General features: G+C 41.8%; 1 protein-coding gene across 1 annotated transcript in view; it reads right to left on the reverse strand.

The window, feature by feature from the left end:
• Positions 1-23,579, reverse strand: part of LOC124554840 (mediator of RNA polymerase II transcription subunit 16) — a 314,031-nt gene that overhangs the window by 118,770 nt on the left and 171,682 nt on the right. Inside the window, exon 8 of the mRNA XM_047128502.1 lies at positions 4,294-4,452. Within this exon, the coding sequence (XP_046984458.1) occupies positions 4,294-4,452 (159 nt within the window). The remainder of the gene's footprint in view (positions 1-4,293; positions 4,453-23,579) is intronic.

The raw sequence follows: 23,579 nt of genomic DNA on the forward strand, positions 1-23,579 counted from the left end.
GTACAATGGCTATGGTTTGAGTTGCACATTACACTATCTGCACAAGTTCATCAGTCAATAGTTGTGGCACTGTTAGCTAGGTAAGCCCTTCCACAATGGCAAGGTCATACCACATTGGATGCAAAAAATTGGTTTTTAGTTGTCCTGAGGGCAAAAACCGCATAAAAAGCAAAATGACATCATTTTCTAATTGTCGTGAGACTGGCACAAAACATGTTCAATATGCTGTCCACTGTTTTCTGCCACAAGTTGAAATCAAGAAATAGCAAGTTCCACAACAGATCAGTGTGTCTCAGGGATCACATACAGAATGTGTTGCACAATGCATGCCTTCAGTTCAGCTGAGTTTGTAATTGGAGCACTGAACGCAACATAACCCCACAGCCAGAAGTAAAACAGCTTAAGATCAGGCGAGCTGGAAGGCGAGGCTGTACAGAAATGATGGATGGTAATTCTAGCATTTCCAAAATGCCTCTGCAGCAGCCACTTCACTGGCTGTGCAATGTGCAGAGGAGAGCCATCTTGCATAAAAATTATAATACTCACACATCCATGCTGTTGAAGGGCTGGAATCATGTTGGTGCGCAGAAAACTCTCATAGCATTTACCAGTGACCGTACAGGTAACAGTATCCACAGGACTCATACTTATATCCTCAAAAAAAGTGATGCCATCAACATGCAGCACACAGTCACCTTTGCAGAATGAAGTGGTACTGGTTGAGGTGCGCAAGGATTTTTCGTTGCCTATATTCTGCAATTCTGCATATTGCCATGTCCTTGGAGATGGAAATGGGCTTTGTCTGTCCACAAAATGTTCCACGGCCACTTATTGTCCACCTTCATACGAGCAAGAAATTCCAGAGTGAATGTTTGTCTTACTAGAAGGTCAGCAGGAAGCAACTCCTGAACATGGGTGATTTCTTCTGGATAGCAATGCAGGATGTTTCATAAGATTTTATGCACCACACGCACAGGCATGTCCAACATTTGGGCAGTTCCCCAAGCACTGCAATTTTGCACACCACTGTTGAACTCCTCCTGCAATGCTATGGCCACATTTTTGACAGACGTCGAATCAACTACTTCCTTCCCTCTGTCACATTGCACTTCAAAAGAACCTGTGTTTTTGAATTTTGTAATCATTGTCTCGAGACTCTTAGTAGATATCAGACCAATGACTTTTTTCATACCCTTGAGTGCCTCGGACTTCTGCAGTGCTACTGGCACCCGTTCACTGTTCTTGTAAAAGAGCTTTACCAACAACATGCAATCCTGCAGGGAGACATTCATGATGGGCATCTTGGAAGCAATCTGAGGAACAGCCATGTGCTGTGTGTCTGTTGGTGTGCGTATTCTGACCCTTACAGCACCATCTAATGGTCTTTTTTTTTAATGATGTTCCCCCCTACATGAATAACTGTTCAAATTTGACGTCATTCTGAGCAGTGGTTCTCTTTCTACAGCATTTTAAAACTGGAACTTTAATTATGGACATCCTGTACATAGAGAATAGTACTGACCCTTCCCTGGGGCTCTCCTGATGATACACTCGTCTCTGATGAACACTCACCATCGAAGACAATGTACCAGTTTCTATTATTTACGAAGTCCTCAAGCCACCAACGTACCTGGGAACCTGCTCTGTATGCTTACATTTTTGTTAACAGTCTGCAACTTGGCACCATGCCAAACCCTCTCTGGAAATCTAGGAACATAGAAACTGCTTATTGCCCTTTATCCATGGTTCACATGATATAATGTGAGAAAAGGGCAAGCCAACTTTAGCATGAGCGATACTTTCTAAATCCATGCTGATTTATGGACAAAAGGTTTTCCGTCTCAAGGAAATTTGTTATACACTCCTGGAAATGGAAAAAAGAACACATTGACACCGGTGTGTCAGACCTACCATACTTGCTCCGGACACTGCGAGAGGGCTGTACAAACAATGATCACACGCACGGCACAGCGGACACACCAGGAACCGCGGTGTTGGCCGTCGAATGGCGCTAGCTGCGCAGCATTTGTGCACCGCCGCCGTCAGTGTCAGCCAGTTTGCCGTGGCATACGGAGCTCCATCGCAGTCTTTAACACTGGTAGCATGCCGCGACAGCGTGGACGTGAACCCTATGTGCAGTTGACGGACTTTGAGCGAGGGTGTATAGTGGGCATGCGGGAGGCCGGGTGGACGTGCCGCCGAATTGCTCAACACATGGGGCGTGAGGTCTCCACAGTACATCGATGTTGTCGCCAGTGGTCGGCGGAAGGTGCACGTGCCCGTCGACCTGGGACCGGACCGCAGCGACGCACGGATGCACGTCAAGACCGTAGGATCCTACGCAGTGCCGTAGGGGACCGCACCGCCACTTCCCAGCAAATTAGGGACACTGTTGCTCCTGGAGTATCGGCGAGGACCATTCGCAACCGTCTCCATGAAGCTGGGCTACGGTCCCGCACACCGTCAGGTGTCACCGAAAGGTGGATATACACTGTACTAGTGCCGACATTGTGCATGCTCTGTTGCCTGTGTCTATGTGCCTGTGGTTCTGTCAGTGTGATCATGTGATGTATCTGTCCCCAGGAATGTGTCAATAAAGTTTCCCCTTCCTGGGACAATGAATTCACGGTGTTCTTATTTCAATTTCCAGGAGTGTATTTGAACTCAGAATGTGTTCAAGATTTTTGCAGCACACCAATGTTAAGGATATTGGTATGTAATTTTGCAGGTTCCTTCTTGTACCTTTCTTACTACTTGGGACTTTGAAGTAGGCAAGAGACTCAAGCTAAGCTAAGGAAGGAGCCAAAGTAGTACAGTACTCTCTGCAAAACCAAACTCTGATTGCTTCTGGATCTGATGACTTTTCCAGTCGTGCCAGAGCAGTAGCTCGTTGTTGAAGTTTCTTGACAGATTCCACATCGAAGGTACTGACAAGAAGTTCAATGGTTTTCTCTGGAGGTTACCTGTCAGAGCCCCCTGCATTGTCCTGAGTATTGCATCATCGATAAGTCCATAAATTTTCTGTTTATATTCTATGTGCAGCAGCAACACCGTAGCATTCCCTTTGTCAGTGGGCAGGACAACCAAATATGAATCATTATGTAACTCACGAATGGCCCTTTGTCCCACCTTTGAAATGTTGCTCTTGGGTGGTGGGGGCCTGGTGAGTGTGCAGCTCTTTTCATAGCATATTTCTTCAACCTTGATGATTGATAGAACATAGGTGGCCTCTTCTAAACTACTTACGATGTCCACAATCAACAGTGATGTTAGTCGGGATGAAGTTTAGTCCTTTCCCGAGCACAGACATTGTTGCATCATCGATCATTTTCCCTGTAAGGTGGATCACAGTTCAGTTAGGTAGTTCTCATGTGATTTTATGTTGTACTGCAAGATGTTCATACTTTGGCATCTGTTTAGTTGTAGATTTTCTTCATGTGGTATCCGCCTGAGCCCAAATGACAATATCAACCAGTTCAAGAAGTGGGCACCCAACAATTTTTTTGAGGTGGTATCTGGGTAGTGGCAGGTATTGTGGATAATCTCTGTCACCACCCCCAAGCTGGCTCATTTTGTGAAGGGAATGGGAAACTGAGGGGCCGCAGTTTGCATCCAGACATTTCCAACCCCACCACCCGTTACAGTGGCTGCAAGAATAGCAACAGTTTTGGAGTGATACAGGAGGTAACAGCCAACTTATACACGATGCTAATCCAAGCAGAGCAGTAGTCATCATCAACCTGCTGAAGATGGCAACAAGCCTCTATGCTGAAATAGCGTGGAGAACTTAGGATGTGACTCAGGGAGATGCTCAAGAATTGTACAAGTTAGAAATGTGGTAGGAAAACATCAGATCAGAACATTTATGACATTAACAGCTGAGTACTAGCTCAGATTGGACAAAACTGGAGGAGTGAATTATATATGACTTTTTGGAATAAATAATCTAATACTTAGCCTCAAGTTATATCAGGGAATCATAAGAAACGTAAATCAGGCTGGTCAGTCAATGGCCTGGGTCCCAAGCCTCCAAATTCAAGGCCTGGGTCTAAACCACTGAATCACTTCATTCAGTAGTCACAAAAGAGCTCCTGGGTTACAAATCTCTGGCCTCACTGTCTTTAGCCAATCATACCCACATCTATTTTTTTTTAAACTGATAACAATAATTTTACAGGAGAGATAAACAGTTATAACTAAAAGAGTATTCCTTAAATTACTAGAATACATTTTCTATTACCCAGAGATAAATTGCAATTTATGGGATAAACTACATGATGAATGTATTATTACTTGTTTCAGAGTATCTCGGAACAGACAATGTATTGATCCATCACTCAGTGCCACCGTAATGTAACCTACTGGTGGGACGGCAGATACAAGTGACAACTTTGATGTTGTCACACATACAACTGGGCACTGGGCTACGTAATGGCACTGGTGCTGCCAAACCTGTGTAAATGCAAAGAAACATACTATTTACCATAAAAGTCAGCTATTACGCTCTACGTAAACAAAATTGACTGACAATAAAACACACTTTTCTGGACAATTTGAACAACATAATCAAACTTTGAACTACACTAAAATGAGTGGTAATCATAAGGCAGGTAATCAGTACAAAGACCAGCAAAAACTGGCACACATGCATAGGCAAATGTATATTATTAAATGGGAAAAAGTGTGAGTACATGTTGTTGTTACTACTACTACTACTACTACTACTACTACTGTAGTAGTAGAACTGTTCTCATGTCAATAAGTTAAAGAGATCTTGTACATTCATGTGGTGTAAAAGTGCATCATGTCAACACTGTGGCAGGCCAACACAGAATCACATGACATACCAGGCATGTCAGAAGGAGATCTTTTAGTGTGCCTACAGCCTTCATTAAGAGGAGACATCTTATGTATAGTATTACTATATATATTTGGCACACAGTATTCTAGTTGACCATGTGCTGCAACTCATCATTAGAATTATTTCCTTACCTTATGTGTTTGAAGATGTCCTACCATCATAGCACCTGCTCTGACCAGAGACATCACATAGTCTCAAGGTTACATACATTCCAACATGTATGCTCCATGATACCAAGTCCATTCCTTCACCAAGGACACAACATGGTTGCACAGTAGTTGTGAATCCGAGAACATGAACTCTGATGCAGTTTCCTGTCCATGGATTAGTGACAGTTTAACTTGGAGACTGACTCAACATTTTCTCATCTGACGGGCCCTAGGGACACTAAAAACTCTGCTAACCTTGTCGAAAGAGACTACTTTGTTATCTGTGGCAATATCCTGTTACAAGAACTTATGCTTCTAAATGTGTTTCCTAGGCATTATGTGATGGCTACGGTCTATGTATTTTGTATGTCCTTTTTTCATGGTATGGACCTGGTTCCATCTGGTGGATAACAAAGCCTGGCCACACAAGACTGGCCTCGTGGATAAGTACCTAAAACAAGAGAACATAAAACATATGTTCCCGGATTGCTCCCGAAAGTTAAATCTCACTGGCAAGTATTGAACACAGTCAACTGGATGACTGCAGCCCTATGACTACCTCTAAGGACCATTGCTGATATCCAGAAGGTACTTGTCCAACAACACAGAGCATTATTGCAAGCTGTCAAAGCTAGCCTAATCCACAGTATGGTGAGTTGTTATGCATTCCGTACCGCCATGCACGGTCATCACAACATGTCCTGACATGCTGTATGCATCAGGCACAGTGGCCCCACAAACAGTAAGTGGTATCAATAGCTCACGACTGATTTTCTTGTATTCCTTGTTTTCCATGTCATGTTTCATAATGTCAGTTCACCTTGAGTGCACACATTATAGCCCTGTCTCATACTGTTTTGAAGATCTTCACGATTCCTTAACTTACAGACATAGTGTACAGTAACAACAACAACAACTACTACTACTACTACTACTACTACTACTGCAAAGATTCCATGCACAAAACAATGCAAAACGTTAATCAAGGACAGCCAATACAATAACAGTTCAAAACAAGAAAGAAGAGATAAGTGAGTAAATCATGGTAAATACAGCAATGAATAACATAATGAGTGCTGCTAAATTTGTTTCAAAGTTTGCATCTGTTTCATTATCAGTAGCTTTCTAGCATCTCTTTGCAATCACTGTGACTTGTTTTAGTTAAAAAATTAAAAGAAGTTTTATTTTACTTGCTGAAGAGAGGCACTCACTAGTACAGTTTTACATTTCCTGAATTTGTGTGAGCATGATCAGCTGGTAAGGTAACTTGAATATTACACACATCAAAAAAAGTTTTGCGTCACCCCGATTCCCAGAACTCCTGAAGATAGATGTTGACTGTGGATATTGTATCACAGACAAAGTCCCTTTGACTGTTCAGAGATGTCACTAAACCCACCCAAAGATGTAAACAACCATGCCTGAGCAGCGCCCATTAGACGGACAGGGTCCAACAGCCATCGGTTCCAGTCATTCCACCAGGAGCGAGGTGCACGGCTCGTGTTGTCTGTAGTTCAACCATGCCTAGATGGTCAATACTGCGATTAGATTGCATCCGTATTGTTACTTTGTGCCCAGAAGGGCTCTCAACAAGGGAAGTATCCAGGCGTCTTGGAGTGGACCAAAGCGATGTTGTTCAGACATTGAGAAGATACAGAGAGACAGAAACTGTCGATGATATGCCTCGCTCAGGCTGCCCAAGGGCTACTACTACAGTGTGTGACCGCTATCTATGGATTATGGCTCGAAGGAAACCTGACAGCAATGCCTCCAGGTTGACTAATACTTTTCGTGCAGCAACAGAACATCGTGTTACGACTCAAACTGTGCGCAATAGGCTGCATGATGCACAACTTCACTCCCGACGTCCATGGCAAGGCCCATCTTTGCAACCATGGCACCATGCAGCATGGTACAGATGGACCCAACAACATGACAAATCGACCACTCAGGATTGGCATCACGTTGTCTTCACCAATGAGTGTCACATATGCCTTCAATCAGACAATCGTCGGAGATGTGTTTGGAGCCAACCCGGTCAGGCTGAATGCCTTAGACACACAGTCCATCAAGTGCAGCAAGGTGGAGGTTCCCTGCTGTTTTGGGGTGGCATTATGCGGGGCCGATGTATGCCGCTGGTGGTCATGGAAGGCGCCGTAATGGCTGTACGATACGTGAATGCCATCCTCCGACCAATAGTGCAGCCATATCAGCAACATATTGGTGAGGCATTCGTCTTCATGGATGACAATTCACACCCTCATTGTACACATCTTGTGTATGACTTCCTTCAGGATAATGACATCGCTCAACTAGAGTGGCAGGCATGTTCTCCAGACATGAACCCTATCAAACATGCCTGGGATGGAGTGAAAAGGGCTGTTTATGGGCGATGTGACCCATCAACCACTCAGAAAGATCTACACCAAATCACCGTTGAGGAGTGGGACAATCTGGACCAACAATGACTTGATGAACTTGTGGATAGCATGCCACGATGAATACAGGCATGCATCGATGCAAGAGGACGTGCTACTGGGTATTACAGGTACCGGTGTATACAGCAATCTGGACTACCACCTCTGAAGGTGTCACCTCGCTGTATGGTGGTACAACATGCAATGCGTGGTTTTCATGAGCAATAAAAAGTGCGGAAATGATGTTTATGTTGATCTTTATTCCAATTTTCTGTACAGGTTCTGGAACTCACATAACTGAGGTGATGCAAAACGTCTGTTGATGGCTGTATTTTAAAATGTTAGTACATAGGGTTGTCTGCTGCTGTTTTCGTTATCATCACACATGCAATTAAGAATCAAATATGACATCATTATGCTGATGTTGATAAGGTTCATGACCAGTAGTTAATGTTACTAGTTGAATGCAGCGAAATTCTTACTTTTCTTTCATTACATGAAAGAAAATTAAGAAGCAAAAAAGCTGTTACAGAATGACTTTAATAAATTTTATTTGTCCCTCTCCTGCATGTTCATACACAATCACAATGAAATGTTTTACGTTTTTTTCTTCCTGCCTTCCTCTTCTTCTTCTTCTCCTCCTCCTTTTTTTGTAGGTGAAGATGAGATGATTTTTGGTAAAGGGATACTATTGTAAAGAGACAATTACATATCTGACTCTTTTTCCTTATGTTAGCTGCCAAATATTTTTTGAAAGTGTATTTGAAAATGACATCTCCTCAAAGGGAACATAGGCATACTTAGCAGCCTCCATCAGTTATCAAAATGAACTTCCAAATCATGGTATGGAGAAACTGATCAGAGCCCATTAATGGTTAGGTTGGTTTGTTAATTGGTTGATTTGGGGGAGGGGCCAAACAGAGAGGTCATCGGTCCCAGCGGCTTAGGGAAGGATGGGGAAGGAAGTCAGATGTGCCCTTTCGAAGGAACCATCCCGGCATTTGCCTGAAGTGATTTAGGGCAACCATGTAAAACCTAAATCAGGATGGCCAGACACGGGTTTGAAATGTCGTCCTCCCAAATGCGAGGCCAGCGTGCTAAGGGAGAGTATGATGCAGTTAAGCTTCTGATGTTCTGAGCAGAGTCCAAGCAGCACTATTAAGAACCTAAAAATAGTGAGTCTTTTCAAATGGCCTATTATCTAGATTTTGGAAGTCACTCCGTCCCTAGGACCTGTATGGCCAATGGCTGCAAGATTTTACAAGAACATCTGTGAACACTTCAGCATCAAGAGGAATACCTGTAACTGAAATGAATTTTATACCACTACAGCACACAAATGATTTTGAATACAGAATTTTGCGTGATTTATGACTGAAAATTTCAGCTGATGTGAAGCCCCTCATGTGCTGCAGAGCCTCTACATGTCACGGCATGGAACAATGTTACTGGTGCCTCTTCCTTGATGCTTTCTGTACACAAATCCACAGAGTAGCAGTTAAGAGCTGCTGGAAGATGCTGATGCCAGGTGAATGTGCAGGTCACATTTCCAGTAGCCACTGCTATTTTTGGAAAGAGGTCATCACATTCCTTGCCATATATGACCAGGCACTTTTCTCCTGAAATAAGGCTTGTAGAGTTACTTGAAGTAGTAGTAGAGATTTGAGCTATAATATCTCTTTGCTGTTTAGACTGCCTGCAATACTGGGGTGCTTCAAGCTGTCACACTAGGAGTGTGCAATGCTGTTCAACAATGAAGTCTGTCTGTGTGGCCACCACAGTAGTGTCTTAACATGTCTTGTACCCAACATTGTAGGAGAGGCTGATGACAGACTTGTCCAAAAACATTTCATTGTCACTCAGGGCACCAGTGAAGGCATTCACACTCCCACTGGAGTCTGGTTAAGGTTACTGAACAATGGACATTGATGCACATCATCAATCAAGCCTACAGCAGACTGCACTGAATTGTCGATGCAGACAATGTTGTAGTGCTTCACTGTTGAGCCAATAATGCGGACAAAGTTGTATGGTCTACTACAGTCATTCACACAAAATGGTGCTCATCTCATACTGTGGTCACATTAAATGATATAATACTTGCTTGTCATTCCATAAGAACCCACTTCTACCCATTACTTCCAGACATGTCCCTTGTCATACAGCATGCCTTATAAGCTCACAGGACAAAATCTTAATCACTCCTAGAGAAATCACCTGTGTATTGCCACCGATGGACTCACCTGGATTCAGTTAGGAAGCAAGTCCAGAAGGTTGTGCAGATAAGTCACATCCAGGTTAAGCCATTCACTGAGGATTTTATCACAAATTTCACCAAATTGTGAGGATGCTGATGTCAGTGTTTTACCTGCTGATCTAACGTGTCTCACAGATTTTCTATCAGGTTCAAGTCAGGTGATTTTGCAGGCAAATCAGGATTTAAGAGGGTAAAGAAGTATTCAGAAAACTACTCACAGATTGTTCCAGCCCAGTGGCCTATGCTGTTGTCATCTTTGTGGGTCTGTGTGAGCAATGGCCTCTTGTGAGGTGACTGACTACAAATGTTCATCGCATGCAGTTTCTGTTGCACCTCTCTGACATGTTTCTAGGCCACGAGCATTACACCACTGCCTGTAGACACGTTGAACAGTACGCCGCAAAATCACCAACAAATCCAGCAGCTTCACACTGTATAGCCATTACAATGGCCAAACACAACTGCCCACTCTATCTTGTCCTTATATTTACCCATGTTTATGTATGATGTCTGCTTGAAACATAAATGTCTCACTGATTGCTTCTGCCTTATGCTCATATACAGACAGTGTGTGTGCACTTGAGCACATGACTTGATCACTGTGCCATCTGTAAAGGCTTGCCAATTCAACTATGTGTGAACACTGGGGTGATTCGTATTTTCCCCAGTGACCTTATGAATTGAAATGCCATACTACGACAATCACATATCCCTACCTTGCATTGTTAAAACCAAGTCACATCCTGATATTTCACTATTTGACACTGATAAGGTATCTCAAACTTCCTTTCACATTTCCAGTTTGATTAATAGCTTTACACTAAATGAGCTAAACTTTCACATCATGACAGTCCTACTCCATAATCTGCACTGTTAAAACCCAGTCACATACTGATTTTGCACTGTTTCACACTGAGAAGGCACTTCATACTTCCTTTTACATTTCCACTTTGGTTAAAGGCTTTTCACTAAATGTGCTTAGTTTAACACAAACCTTTAGTCACAAAAGTACAGCGCTGTTGGACTCAAGATGTACCATATGTGATCACTCTGTAATGTAATCACTTATTCCTCTACTCTTTTCTATCCATTCTTTTGAATTTCAATTTATTCAGACTATTCTTTCCAGTTTTTGCAAGTTCAGCAACATGGTATCTTAGTTACATTTGATTTATGCCATCTTTTGCTTGCTACAAATTTCATAGGTGACAAGGTGGGACAATATCGTACTCTTCTTTGCAATCCTTTAGTAATAGCAAAATGCAAATATTTGATAAATGAATTGTTGAAACCTCTGCTCTATTCACTAGATTTGCCATCCTTTGCTTTCTCGTAAACCCATATCCTATAAAATTTGTGGATGGAAAACAGTCTTAGTACAATGAAAAGGATATTTCAGCTTCAGAGATATATTCTGGAGATAACCTAGAATCACACTTTATGAATAGCATGTGCTCCCAAAATAAAAATTGGAAAGATTGCACTGGCTTAAAAAATGTCAGTGCATTTTTTATCTAAAGAACTGGGTTTTTCACTCCCAGGATGACAACTTTTTATCTTACACACACACGTCTGTTAGTCAGTCTTACAGTTGATTTCTACACAAATTCTCAGTATAGGACAAAAAGACCCCCTAAGGAGATGCCAACTGGTTTTAGAACTGAGTACCACAGTAGGATACAGAGAGAAATAATGAGTAGAAGTTATCACTTCATCTGTGGTTTATTACTATAAAGAAGGCTTTCCATTATCTTTATCAAATCTTTTCTGACATTACATGAGACACAAGAAATCAGTTCTACAGTTAGCAGCTTGCTAATCACTGTTTGAGATTTGAAAACCTGAGGTCCCCAATAATCAGTAAGTCTTCCCTGACCTGGGGCTTTGGGCAACTTTTCCAGACTCTCCCCATTACCTAAACTTTGCCAGACATTTTCCTTCATCCCTCCTGTCACAAGAGGGAGCCACTGGCTCCCAAAACAAGCAAATTTCCTTACCTGTATACTTTTATCTTCTACCACCACTTGGTGAGAAGATTTTTTTATCAATTTAATTACATTATATTTTCAAAAATTGATTATTTTCATTCATAATATATATGTTTTTGTGAACCACACTCTCCCAAAACTGTGCATGAAAATGTAACAAGATGCACTAAGATAGAAATAAGATTTGAAATCCCATTGTACTAATGCATTCCACTGTTGTAATGCCAAAACAAGGCAATTACAACTCTATTTCATAAACTAGATGATAGAATTATAACGAAATATTGACATAACTCATTAAAAAGACATTTTTAATTTTTCAAAAAAAAAAGTATTGTATTTACATTTAGTTTTCCAATTCCCTTTTACTACAGTTCACAGTCACTATATTTCTAAATGCGGTTCCATGATAAATAGTTAATTGCTTGTACTGTCATAAAATGTTTAGATTGAGGAAAATAATATTCATTTTACCTTGCAGTAAACTACAGGTAGATATTCAAAACAGCCGCTTGCTCCAATGTGTGGGATGTTGCTTGGAAGCTACATACTTCAATTGGTTAAAATGTTTTTACTTTCCCTAACTGGATCATATCATATTTTCTTTGGAAGAATGTTTTTCCTTTAGTATGTCAACTCTTTCTAGGACAAAATTAACTATAGCAATCATGGCTCTAGACACATTACATAATTTGCATAGAACACAACTGCATCTCTGAAGACATAATTGTAGCCAGAAGGTAAGGAAAATATGTGAATTCACAGGAAAGACTACAATCTATTTCTACAACTTTTAGTACGCCATGAACAATTTGAACTGTAGGTGAACTCCAAATATGGAATGTATTTATAATGCCGTTAGTAGTTCATAAAATCTGCAACTCCAGGATTAGCCTCTACAGTCACTTAAGATCCCACAGAAACCGAGCTTCAAAGAAGACGACCGTACGCATCAGTGAGTGATTGCCCATTGATAGTTTGTGAATGTTAGGTATAGTAAACAACTGCTCAAAAGCATAACCCCCGTATTCTTGGCCCTGAAAAATGTTAAAGCCACACATATATTAAATCAGGAAATTGGCTTCTTTTCAGCATAATAAGTACCCACGTGGACACTGTGGCAACATTTGGAGTACCACGTACTGTTAGCACTGTGATTATTGTTGCAGTTATCGTTGACATTGCAGCAGAGAGGTGCATCTACAGTAGTGCAGGCAACAAAAATACTAGACATAGACCTGGACTATGTTATCTTTTTAGGAAAGTCTTGGTTTTGTGTACAGCATCACAACAGATATATCCATCTGTGTGCATGCTCCAAGGAGAATGAATGTTCCCATATTGCAATTTTAATCATCATATGGGCCCAGCACCTTGCTTGACGTTACAGAGTGCAATCGGAACGTGACAAAATCACATCTGGTTCACACAACTCATTGTTTGCACAGCTGTTGTTGCATTTCAGACATGTTAAATTTGGTGTGTGTGTGTGTGTCTGTCTTTAAAATCTCTGAGACATCATACCAGATAATGGAAGACAGCATGTTGCTCACACTGTCCCCACTGACTACAGTTTACCCAGCAGGCTGTTCCAGCAGGCATGACCACCAGTGAGCAGTGGGTACCAGCAGACACATCTGGGCAGGGGTGTGCAAACTGCATATGTACAGGCAGTCAGGGAGCATGGCCGCATGCAGGCAGGGACGGGCAAACTGGTCATGTGTGAATAGTCAATTCTGTGCATAGAACAAAAAGGGGCAGTGAGGAGAACATGAGCAAAGAAACGCACACTAGCAGTATATGTTTAACAGAAAAATTCGATCTGAGTGAAAATACAAATATTTTATTATGTTTGGGACACAAGACATTTCTTTTTGATAATGAGAGACATGAAATATTTGGGGCGAGGCCCCTTGCTGCCGCAAGATGTGCATAGTGCAGCTGGGATTCTTCTAAAGCTTTCATCCTTTTCATAATGGAAAACAATTGTTGGTAACAATATGTTGAGCTAAACATAAATATACAGTTAGCTGCATTCCTGTGTAGCTTCAAAAACACTTCTGCATGAACATCACAGAAATATCTTAATAAACTGGCTCTGTAGTAATATCTGTCCTTCAGCAGACTGCAATTTTGCAAATTAGTCAGTTCTAATTGCCTTTCTGATGGCACAGTGTCTGGTGCAGTGGAAAATAGCACGCTAATTCATTTGAAATCATTTTGTACATTATGCAAGTCCTTAAACTGTCTCAAAAGACTGACAGACTTCCACATTATTTTGTTAATAACTCACGAAACACGAGTCTGAAGTTAACGGTAGTGACGAAATGCTTTTGAAGTATGTTAGGTTTTCTTTAGCAAGCTGCCTTTCAAGTAGATTGAATTTGTCCATGAATGCTTTGGTTTCATCATACATGTTAGGAATAAGCACACCCTTTCCTTGAGTTGACAAATTGAAGTGATTTAAGTGACATGTGATATCAGTGAAAAGGCCAAGTCTGCAACTCATTTGTCATTGCAACATGCTGACTGCATTTTCGTAACTCGAGAAATTTCCTTCTGACAAGGGAACCTCCCCATCGCACCCCCCTCAGATTTAGTTATAAGTTGGCACAGTGGATAGGACTTGAAAAACTGAACACAGATCACTCGAGAAAACAGGAAGAAGTTGTATGGAACTATGAAAAAAAATAAGCAAAATATACAAACTGAGTAGTCCATGTGCAAGATATGCAACATCAAGGAGAATTTGACCTCAGAAGTGTCGTGGTCCCGTGTTTAGCGTGAGCAGCTGCGGAATGAAAGGTCCTCGGTTCAAGTCTTCCCTCGAGTGAAATTTTAACTTTTTTATTTTCGCAAAGTTATGATCTGTCCTTCGTTCATTGACGTCTCTGTTCACTGTAATAAGTTTAGTGTCTGTGTTTTGCAACCGCACCGCAAAACCGTGCGATTAGTAGACGAAAGGACGTGCCTCTCCAATGGGAACTGAAAAGATTTGATCGCAAGGTCATAGGTCAACCGATTCCTCCACTGGAAAACACGTCTGATATATTCTATATGACACTGGTGACAGCATGTGCGTCACATGACAGGAATATGTCGACCCACCTAACTTGTACACTTGGCGAATGGGTAAAAAGATTCTTCTACCTTGCCCGATTTAGGTTTTCTTGTGGATGTGATAATCACTCCAAAAAAAGTGATGAAAACATAAGAGTTTGTCACATAAACTGCAACAAATGAATGCAACAGTCTCACAGTTGCACAGTTGCACAGTTTTCCCTGTGATCTGTCAAAACATATGTTTTTCACGTTTTCAAATTTTTCCGTGTGTAGGCCGTCAAATCCTGCGTATGTCCAAGCAAATCTGAAAATGTCCTGGAATTTTGAAGAGCGAAGTTGATTATGTGAGAGTGCCTGAACTTTGATAATTGACACACGATCACGTAAACAATACTGCTCTGTGTACCTGTGCAGCTTCGCAAAATAATTGTCTGGAAATACAAAATTAAACTTGTCACTCGAGGGAAGACTTGAACCAAGGACCTCTCGATCCGCAGCTGCTCACGCTAACCACGGGATCACGGCCCTCCTTAGGGCAGGTTCTCCTTGATGTTGCCTATCATGCGCATGGACTACTCAGTTTGTATATTTTGCTTATTTTTTTCATAGTTCCACACAACTTCTTCCTGTTTTCTCGAGTGATCTGTGTTCAGTTTTTCAAGGCCTATCCACTGTGCCAACTTATAACTAAATCTGAGGTGGGTGCGATGGGGTGGTTCCCTTGTGAGTAGTAAAAATATGTTGAGAACTTTACCTCTACTAACTCGTCATACCATACAATGATAGGGTATGTCACTACATGCTGCTTCAAGGTCTTACAAAAATCCCTCAAAATAGTTGTGATTGGCACTGTGGTGCATTAAAAAATTCACACACTGAACCACGATCTTCATGGTGTTGCCATATTGCACATTTTCTGCACAAAGGACATCCTGGTTGATAAAACAGTGTATACTTGCTATGTCTTTCCCAAATTCAATCTTTATTTTTTTCTTTCATACAACACACAAAACCTTGCTGACTTCCAGCCACTGTGGTGCTCTATCTGTCATCACAGAAAAGACCCTGTCCCATGACGACACAGTTCTAACGGATTCACACACCGCTTGAAATATACTGCAATTTATAGTTCTGTAATCTGTATGTATAACATGTAATAGTCCCCAACAACCTGCAGTTCCAAGGTAACAACCCGCACAAACATTATGAGCTACACTTGGTCTGGGACACTGAGGGTTTCATTAAGTGCTAATGAATAAGCAACGAAAGTCTGACCTTTCTCCTGCAGTTGGTTTTTCAGATCTGCAAACCATATCTTGGAACTGTTTGCTTGGAGAGGTAACCTCCTTACATTTCTTTAACTCTCGTGGCATTAAGCACTCTGCAATGGCCAGCAAATAGGATTTGAACAGGGGCCCAATTGAAAATGGCAAGTCACTTGTTGCAATGATGTGTGAAATTTTGAAGCTTGCTCATAATGGTGCATCATTTTTATGGGCCTCCTTGTTAGCTATCTAAAATGCACATAATAACTGAAACTGATGCAGATGAAGAACACACAGGTGGTCTACATTTTATGCCTCAAAATTGCCTCAAGCTGTACTTTATCCTTCAGTGTGACAATGAATTGCTTCCTTGTATCACTGCCCAGCTCATCAAACTGTGTGGTATGAAGGGTCAAGCAGTGACACTGAATATTGTCCTTGCTTATTGCAGTAAGCATATTATGGCACACCAGGCACTCAGGCCTTGCCAACAAAGGGAAAATAGTAATTAGCTATTCTGAAATGTCATCATTATAGCTACATTCACTACCAAATGAGAAGCATTAATGTATCATATGATGTCAAGCATCAACAGTACATCCATATGTGCAAGCAACAGAGCAGTGCACAAACGCAGTGCAATGAGACTGCCTGGTGGATTGCCCATCCAACCTGTGCCTCCCCGTGGGTGCACTGAGGCATGAGCGTGGGTACCCTTGCCCAGTGACCCAGCATTGGAATGGTGTGGTTCAAAGGGTGCTCACTGAAAACATCTGGTCATGGGTTACCTAGAGACTGGCATGCCACCATTCACTAGACACTACGATTGATGAACTATGGCATAGAGTTGAAACAACATGTAATGGTATACCCACATCTGTCATGCAACCACACTTCTACTTGATGCTCAACCACATTAGTCATTGTCACTGCCAGGGCTCCATGCACAAAATTTCACACCCTGTATACCCCCCCCCCCCCCAAAAAAAAAAAAAAAAACACATCGCTTACAAATTAAATCAAGTATTTTCCTTATTATAATCACTTTGTAATGCTCAGCCGTGTACTTTGGGGAAACATAGTACAGTTTAAAGTATCAGGATAAAAATAAAAGACAACTAGTGGTGATTTGAAGATATGATTAAAGAAATATATAATATACTTTTTAATGTCAACTGTGCATCATCAGTAGATATTTCCTGAATGATATTTTCACTCTGCAGTGGAGTGTGCACTGATATGAAACTTCCTGCCGGACTGAGACTCGAACTGGGGACCTTTGCCTTTCGCGGGCAAGTGCTCTACCAACTGAGCTACTCAAGTATGACTCACGACCCATCCTCACAGCTCCAATTCTGCCTGTACCTCGTCTCCTACCTTCCAAACTTCACAGAAACTCTTCCGCTCTTCGCGGAAACACACATGCATCCACTCACACAAGCAGCCACATCTCACACACATACGATTACTATCTCGGGGAGCTCAGACAATAATTCAATTGTCACATAGCATACAAGCAGCAATCTGGAGGGGGCGGGGAAGGGGAAGGGGAAAAGAAAGCAGGGGATGGATGGGCGGAGGGAAGAGCGTCATCTGGCAGAGCATGCAGCGACTAGATTGCCAACAGTCACAGTGACAAGAGGCTGTGGGGGAGGGAGGTGGGAAGGGAAGGGGGGATGGACAGAGTGAAAAAATGAGAGGAATGGAGGAGGAGGACGATAGATAGATGTATTGGCAGAGGGCGGCACACAGAGTGGGCAGGAGACGACAATATGGAGGAGGTGATAAAACAGAGAGGGTGGAAACTGTTAGGTGGAGGGTGTGGGACAGAAGGTTATCATAGGTTGAGAACGGAACAATTATGTGAGCGGAAATGTGTTGTAAGAATAACTTCCATCTGCTCAGTTGAGAAAAGCTGGTGGTGAAAGGGAGGATCCAGATAGCTTGGGCAGTGAAGCAGTCATTCAAATCAAGCATGTTATGTTCATCTCAGTGCTGTGCCAAGGATGGTCTACTTTGCTTTCAGCGAAAGTTTGGCAGTGGCTGTTCATCCTGGTTGGCAGTCACACCTATATAAAAATATATATGACATGGCTTCTTTCACAGGTGTAGCCCAGCCTCTGATGGGGTAGGATAAGCCTGTGACAGGACTAGAATAGGAAGTGCTGGGTTGGTGGACTGGGCAAGTCTTGCACCTGGGTCTTCCACAGGCATATGATCCCTATGGCAAGGGATTGGGAGTGGCATGGGGATGGACTAGAATGTTGTTGAGTTTGGGTGGTCAACAGAACACCGTGTTAGAAAGAGTGGGAAGGATCTGGGGTAGGACGTCCCTAATTTCAGGGCATGACGATAGGTAATCGAAGCCCTGACAAAGGATGTGGTTCAGTTGTTCCAGTCTGGGGTGGTACTGGGTGATGAAGGGGTCACTCCTTTGTAGCTGGTTCTTGGCAGTGGTGGGAGGATTAGGGGTGTGTGGGGGAAATGGCATGAGAAATCTGTTTGCAGCCTACATCTGGGGGATACTGTTTGTCCATGAAGGCCTTGGCGAGACACTCAGAACACCGGGCAAGGGAGTTCTTGTCACTGCAGATTATGCCATCCCCAAGTGGCCAGGCTGTTTGGGAGGGATTTTTTGGTGTGTAAGGGACAACAGCTGTCAAAATGAACATACTGTAGGTGGTTGATGGGTTTAATATGGACAGTGGTGTGATTGGGGCAATCAGAAATGAGGAGGTCAAAGTCCAGAAAGGTGGCACATTTGGTTGAGGAGCACCATGTGAAGAAGATGGGAAAGTAAGTGTTAAGGTTGTGAAGGAATGAGGATGGGTGTCTTGGCTTTGAGTCCAGATCATTAAGATATCATCAATGAACAGGACAAGGAGTTTGGTGATTCAGGAGGCTAGGAGGTCTCCTCTAGTTGGTGTATAAACAGGTTGGCATACGAGGGCGCCATGCGGGTGGACATGGCTGTGCCATGGATTTGCTTGTAGGTGGAGGAGATTAGTGTTTAACGTCCCACCAACTATGAGGTCATTAGAGACGGAGCACAAGCTCGGATTAAGGAAGGATGGGGAAGGAAATTAGCCGTGCCCTTTCAAAGGAACCATCCCAGCATTTGCCTGAAGTGATCTAGGGAAATCACGGAAAACATAAATCAGGATGGCCAGACACCGGATTGAACAGTCGTCCTCCTGAATGCGAGTCCAGTGTGCTAACCACTGCGCCATCTAGCTTGGTGGATTTGCTTGTACACCTTCCCTTTGAAGAAGTAGTAGTTGTGAGACAGGATAAAGTTAGAAAGGAGTATGAGGAATGAGGTAAGAGGTTTTGAATCTGAAGGACGATGGGAAAGGTAGTGTTCAATATCAGTAAGACAATGCACATGAGAGAGGTTGGTGTATAGGTTAGTGGCGTCAACAGTGATGAGCAGTGATCTAGGAGGTAAAGGGATGGAGAAGGTGCAGAGTCCATGAAGGAAGTGTTTGGTATCTCTGACATTTGTTGGATGTGTTGGTCAACGAGGGATGAAACCTTTTCATTTCTTTTATATTGGTATAAGCACAACCAACTGTCCATCAGGATGAACAGCCATCGCCAAACGGTGGCCGAGATCAAAGTAGACCACCCTGTGGCACAAGATGCAGCTGAACTAAACAAGCTTGGGATTCCCCCCCCCCCCCCCCCCCCCCCCAAACCAGCTTTTCTGAACTACAAAGATAGGAGTTATCCTGCTTATAGATGTTGACTCTGAACTTATTGGTATATCAGAGCACCACTTAAATAATTTTACAATTCAGAGGCTTCCTTTACCAGGATACAGATTAGCTGGCTTTTTCCCAAGGACTTCCTTGTGTTGTGTTGAGTGGCTATGTACGTAAAAAACAGTATTCCATTTGAGTCCTTAGATGTATCAAGACACAGCAGTGAACAGATATTTGAATGTTGTGCAGGGGCATTTGAATTTAGTGAAACTAAACTTCTAATTGTTGTTGTTTATAGGTCCCCTAACTCCGACTTCAGAACATAACTCCGACTTCAGAGCATTTCTGCTCAAGCTAGACAGGGTTCTTGATTCACTTTGTAGAAAGTACCAGAAATTAGTTATATGTGGTGCCTAACATATTAATTTTGTATATGATGATGCAAGAAAAAGGATGTTGGTAGATCTCCCAATTCATATGATCTGATGCACACTGTGTTTTTTCCAACTAGGGTGCAGGGGAACAGCAGCACAGCCATAGACAATATTTTTATTCATTCTTCATTACTAGATGGGCATTCTGTTAGTGAAAGCGTGAATGGCCTTTCAGACCATGATCCACAAATTTTAACACTAAAAGGCCTTTGTACTCAAACCAATGTCATATTTAATTACAAACTATGTAGGAAAGTTAATCCAACAGCAATAGAGAGTTTTTTAAACCTTGTCAAGGAAGAAGAGTGGCAGAATGTTTATAGTGCCGATAACATAAATGATAAATACAATGCTTTCCTTAACACATTTCTCATGCTCTCTGAGAGTTGCTTTCCATTAGAACATTCTAAATGATGTACTGGCAGTAATAGGCAGCCCGGGTGGCTGACCTGTGGGATAAGGATATCTTGTAGAACAAAGCGGGAATTATATCAAAATGTTAGAAGTAGTCACAATCAAGCTACAGTAGCCCATTACAAACAGTATTGTAAGGTGCTTAAAAATGTTATTAGGAAGGCAAAGAGTATGTGGTATGCAAATAGAATAGCTAATTCACAGGATAAAATTAAAACCATATGGTCAGTTGTGAATGAAGTGTCTGATCAGCAGCACAAGGTCGATGATATAAAGACAGTTCGTAGTAAAAATATTTCTGTTACTGATAAATCAGATATATGTACAGTATTTAACAATCATTTTCTGAGTGTTGCTGGTGAATTAAAAAAAAAATTAGTTTCCACAGGAAATCATATAACTTTCTTGGCAAATGCCTTTCCGAGATTGATGTCTGAAATACTCCTCTGTGATACAGAGAAGAGGGAGATTGAGTCAATAATTAAATCGCTGAAGACTAAGGACTCTCATGGTTACAATGGAGTGTCTAGCAGAATATTAAAGTACTGTGCTGTACATACTAGCCCAGTAGTTAGCCATATTTGTAATTTTTTCTTTAGGAATGGTCAGTTTCCTGAGCAATTAAAGAAGTCAGTAGTAAAGCCGTTTTATAAACAGGGGGAAAGGGATAATTTCTATGCCATCAGTGTTTGCAAAAGTTACTGAAAAGGCTGTGTATGTAAGGATAATTGATCATTTCATATCACACAGTTTGCTATGAAATGTAGAGTTTGGCTTTAGAAGTCGTTTAATAACTGAAAATGCTATATTCTCTTTTCTCTGTGAGGCACTGGATGGGTTAAACAAAAGGTTTCGAACGCTTGGCATAGTTTTTGATTTAACTAAGGCATTTGATTGTGTTGATCACAAAATATTGCTCCAGAAGTTGGACCATTACAGAATACAGGGAGCAGCTCACAATTGGTTCACCTCTTACTTTAGCAACAGGCAACAAAAGTTCATTATTCACAATGTTGATAACGGCTGTGATGTGGGGTCTGAGTGGAGTACTGTCAAGTGGGGGGTGCCCCAGGGATCAGTGTTGGGGCACTTCTGTTCCTTATTTTATATAAATGATATGCCCTCTAGTATTACAGGTAACTCTAAAATATTTCTGTTTGCTGATGACACTAGCTTGATAGTAAAGGATGTTGTGTGCAACATTGGCTCGGTTTCAAATAGTGCAGTACATGACCTAAGTTCATGGCTTGTAGAAAATAAACTAACGCTAAATCACAGTAAGACTCAGTTTTTACAGTTTCTAACACACAATTCAACAAAACCTAACGTTTTAATTTCACAGAACGGGCATATGATTAGTGAAACTGCACAGTTCAAATTCCTAGGTGATCAGATGGATAGTAAGCTGTCGTGGAAAGCCCACATTCAGGATCTTGTTCAAAGAGCTAATACTGCTATTTTTACTATTCAAACGGTATCAGAAGTGAGTGATCGTTCAATACAAAAATTAGGCTACTTTGCTTATTTTCATTCGCTTATGTTGTACGGTATTATATTTTGGGGTAACTCTTCCCATTCTAAAAGGATATATTTGGCTCAGAAACGGGTGGTTCGGGCAATAAGTTGTGTAAGTTCATGAACCTCTTGTCGACCCCTGTTCACGAGTGTGGGTATTTTGACATTGGCTTCTCAATAAATATATTCATTACAGTCATCTCCTGTTAACAATATTAGCTTATTCCCAAGAATAAGCAGCTTTCACTCAATTAATACTCGTCAGAAATCAAACCTGCATTTGGACCGAGCTTACTTAACTTGTGCAAAAAGGTGTGCAGTATACTGCTGCATCCATTTTCAATAAGCTACCATTCGAATTCAAAAATATTAGCAGTAATCCACGTGCTTTCAAATAAAAACTGAAGAGTTTGCTCAGGGGTCACTCCTTCTATCCTGCCGAGGAGTTCCTTGAACAAATTAATCTGATTCTTATTGTATTGTTGATTGTGTTTACTTAAACTTATGGAGTGACTTCTTTTGGGTTCATATACATTTATTTTTATCTGTTATTACTTTTATGTTGTAATTTCATGTACTGACACATTTCACGACCTCGGAGATTTGCTCCTCAATGTGGTCCTGCGGAACTTGACTTGTAAATAAAAATAAAAAACATGTTCTCCGCTCCAGAAATTATCCCGGCCTGAAACTATGGTAACCTACTGTCCCCACACCCTCCACCAAACAGTTTCCACCCCGTCTGCCCTATTCTCATTTCCTACCCTCTTTGTGCACTGCCCTCTGCTAACACACCTGCCAATCTTTCCCATTACTCTCCTCTCTCCTTTTTCACTCTGTTCTCTCCCCCCCCCCCCCCCCCCTCCCACCACCACCACCACCACACTATCCTACATCCTCCAAATGCTGCGCATGTTGGCAATCTAGTCCCTCCATACACTGCCAACTGCCAGGCAGCGCTCTTCTCTGCCCCCAACTGTACCCTGTTATCCCTTCCCCTTCCTCAGATTGCTGCTTCCATGCTATGTGACAGCTGCTGTCTGATCCGAGCTGCCGGAGATGGTGATTTTGTGTGTGTGTGTGTGTGTGTGTGTGTGTGTGTGTGTGTGTGTGTGTGTGAGCGTGCGCGCGCACGCTTCCTTTACTGAAGAAGACTTTGGCCGAAAGCCATGTGTAAGTGTCTTTTTGTTTTGCCTGTCTGCAATCAACATGTCACCTTTACGGTGAGTAGCAATCTATCTTTTCCTTATATTGGTGATATTCCAACCTGGAATGTCCATGGTTTGAAAAGAAAGTCATCACTTATGCATATCACAATGGCGAAGAAGATACCATTTTAAAGGCATACACTGTACAATAAATAGAAAATATCTATAAGTACTGGAAAACTTACTTAACTAAAACTAATTGAATGCTGCATGTGAGTAATATAATCCAGATGTCATACAGCAGTCCTACAGAAAAGCTCTGACTGTCATCATCACTTAAACAGAATTTATACATTTTGCTTAA

Source organism: Schistocerca americana, chromosome X (genome assembly GCF_021461395.2).
Source record: "Schistocerca americana isolate TAMUIC-IGC-003095 chromosome X, iqSchAmer2.1, whole genome shotgun sequence".
Taxonomy (NCBI): Eukaryota; Metazoa; Arthropoda; class Insecta; order Orthoptera; family Acrididae; genus Schistocerca; species Schistocerca americana.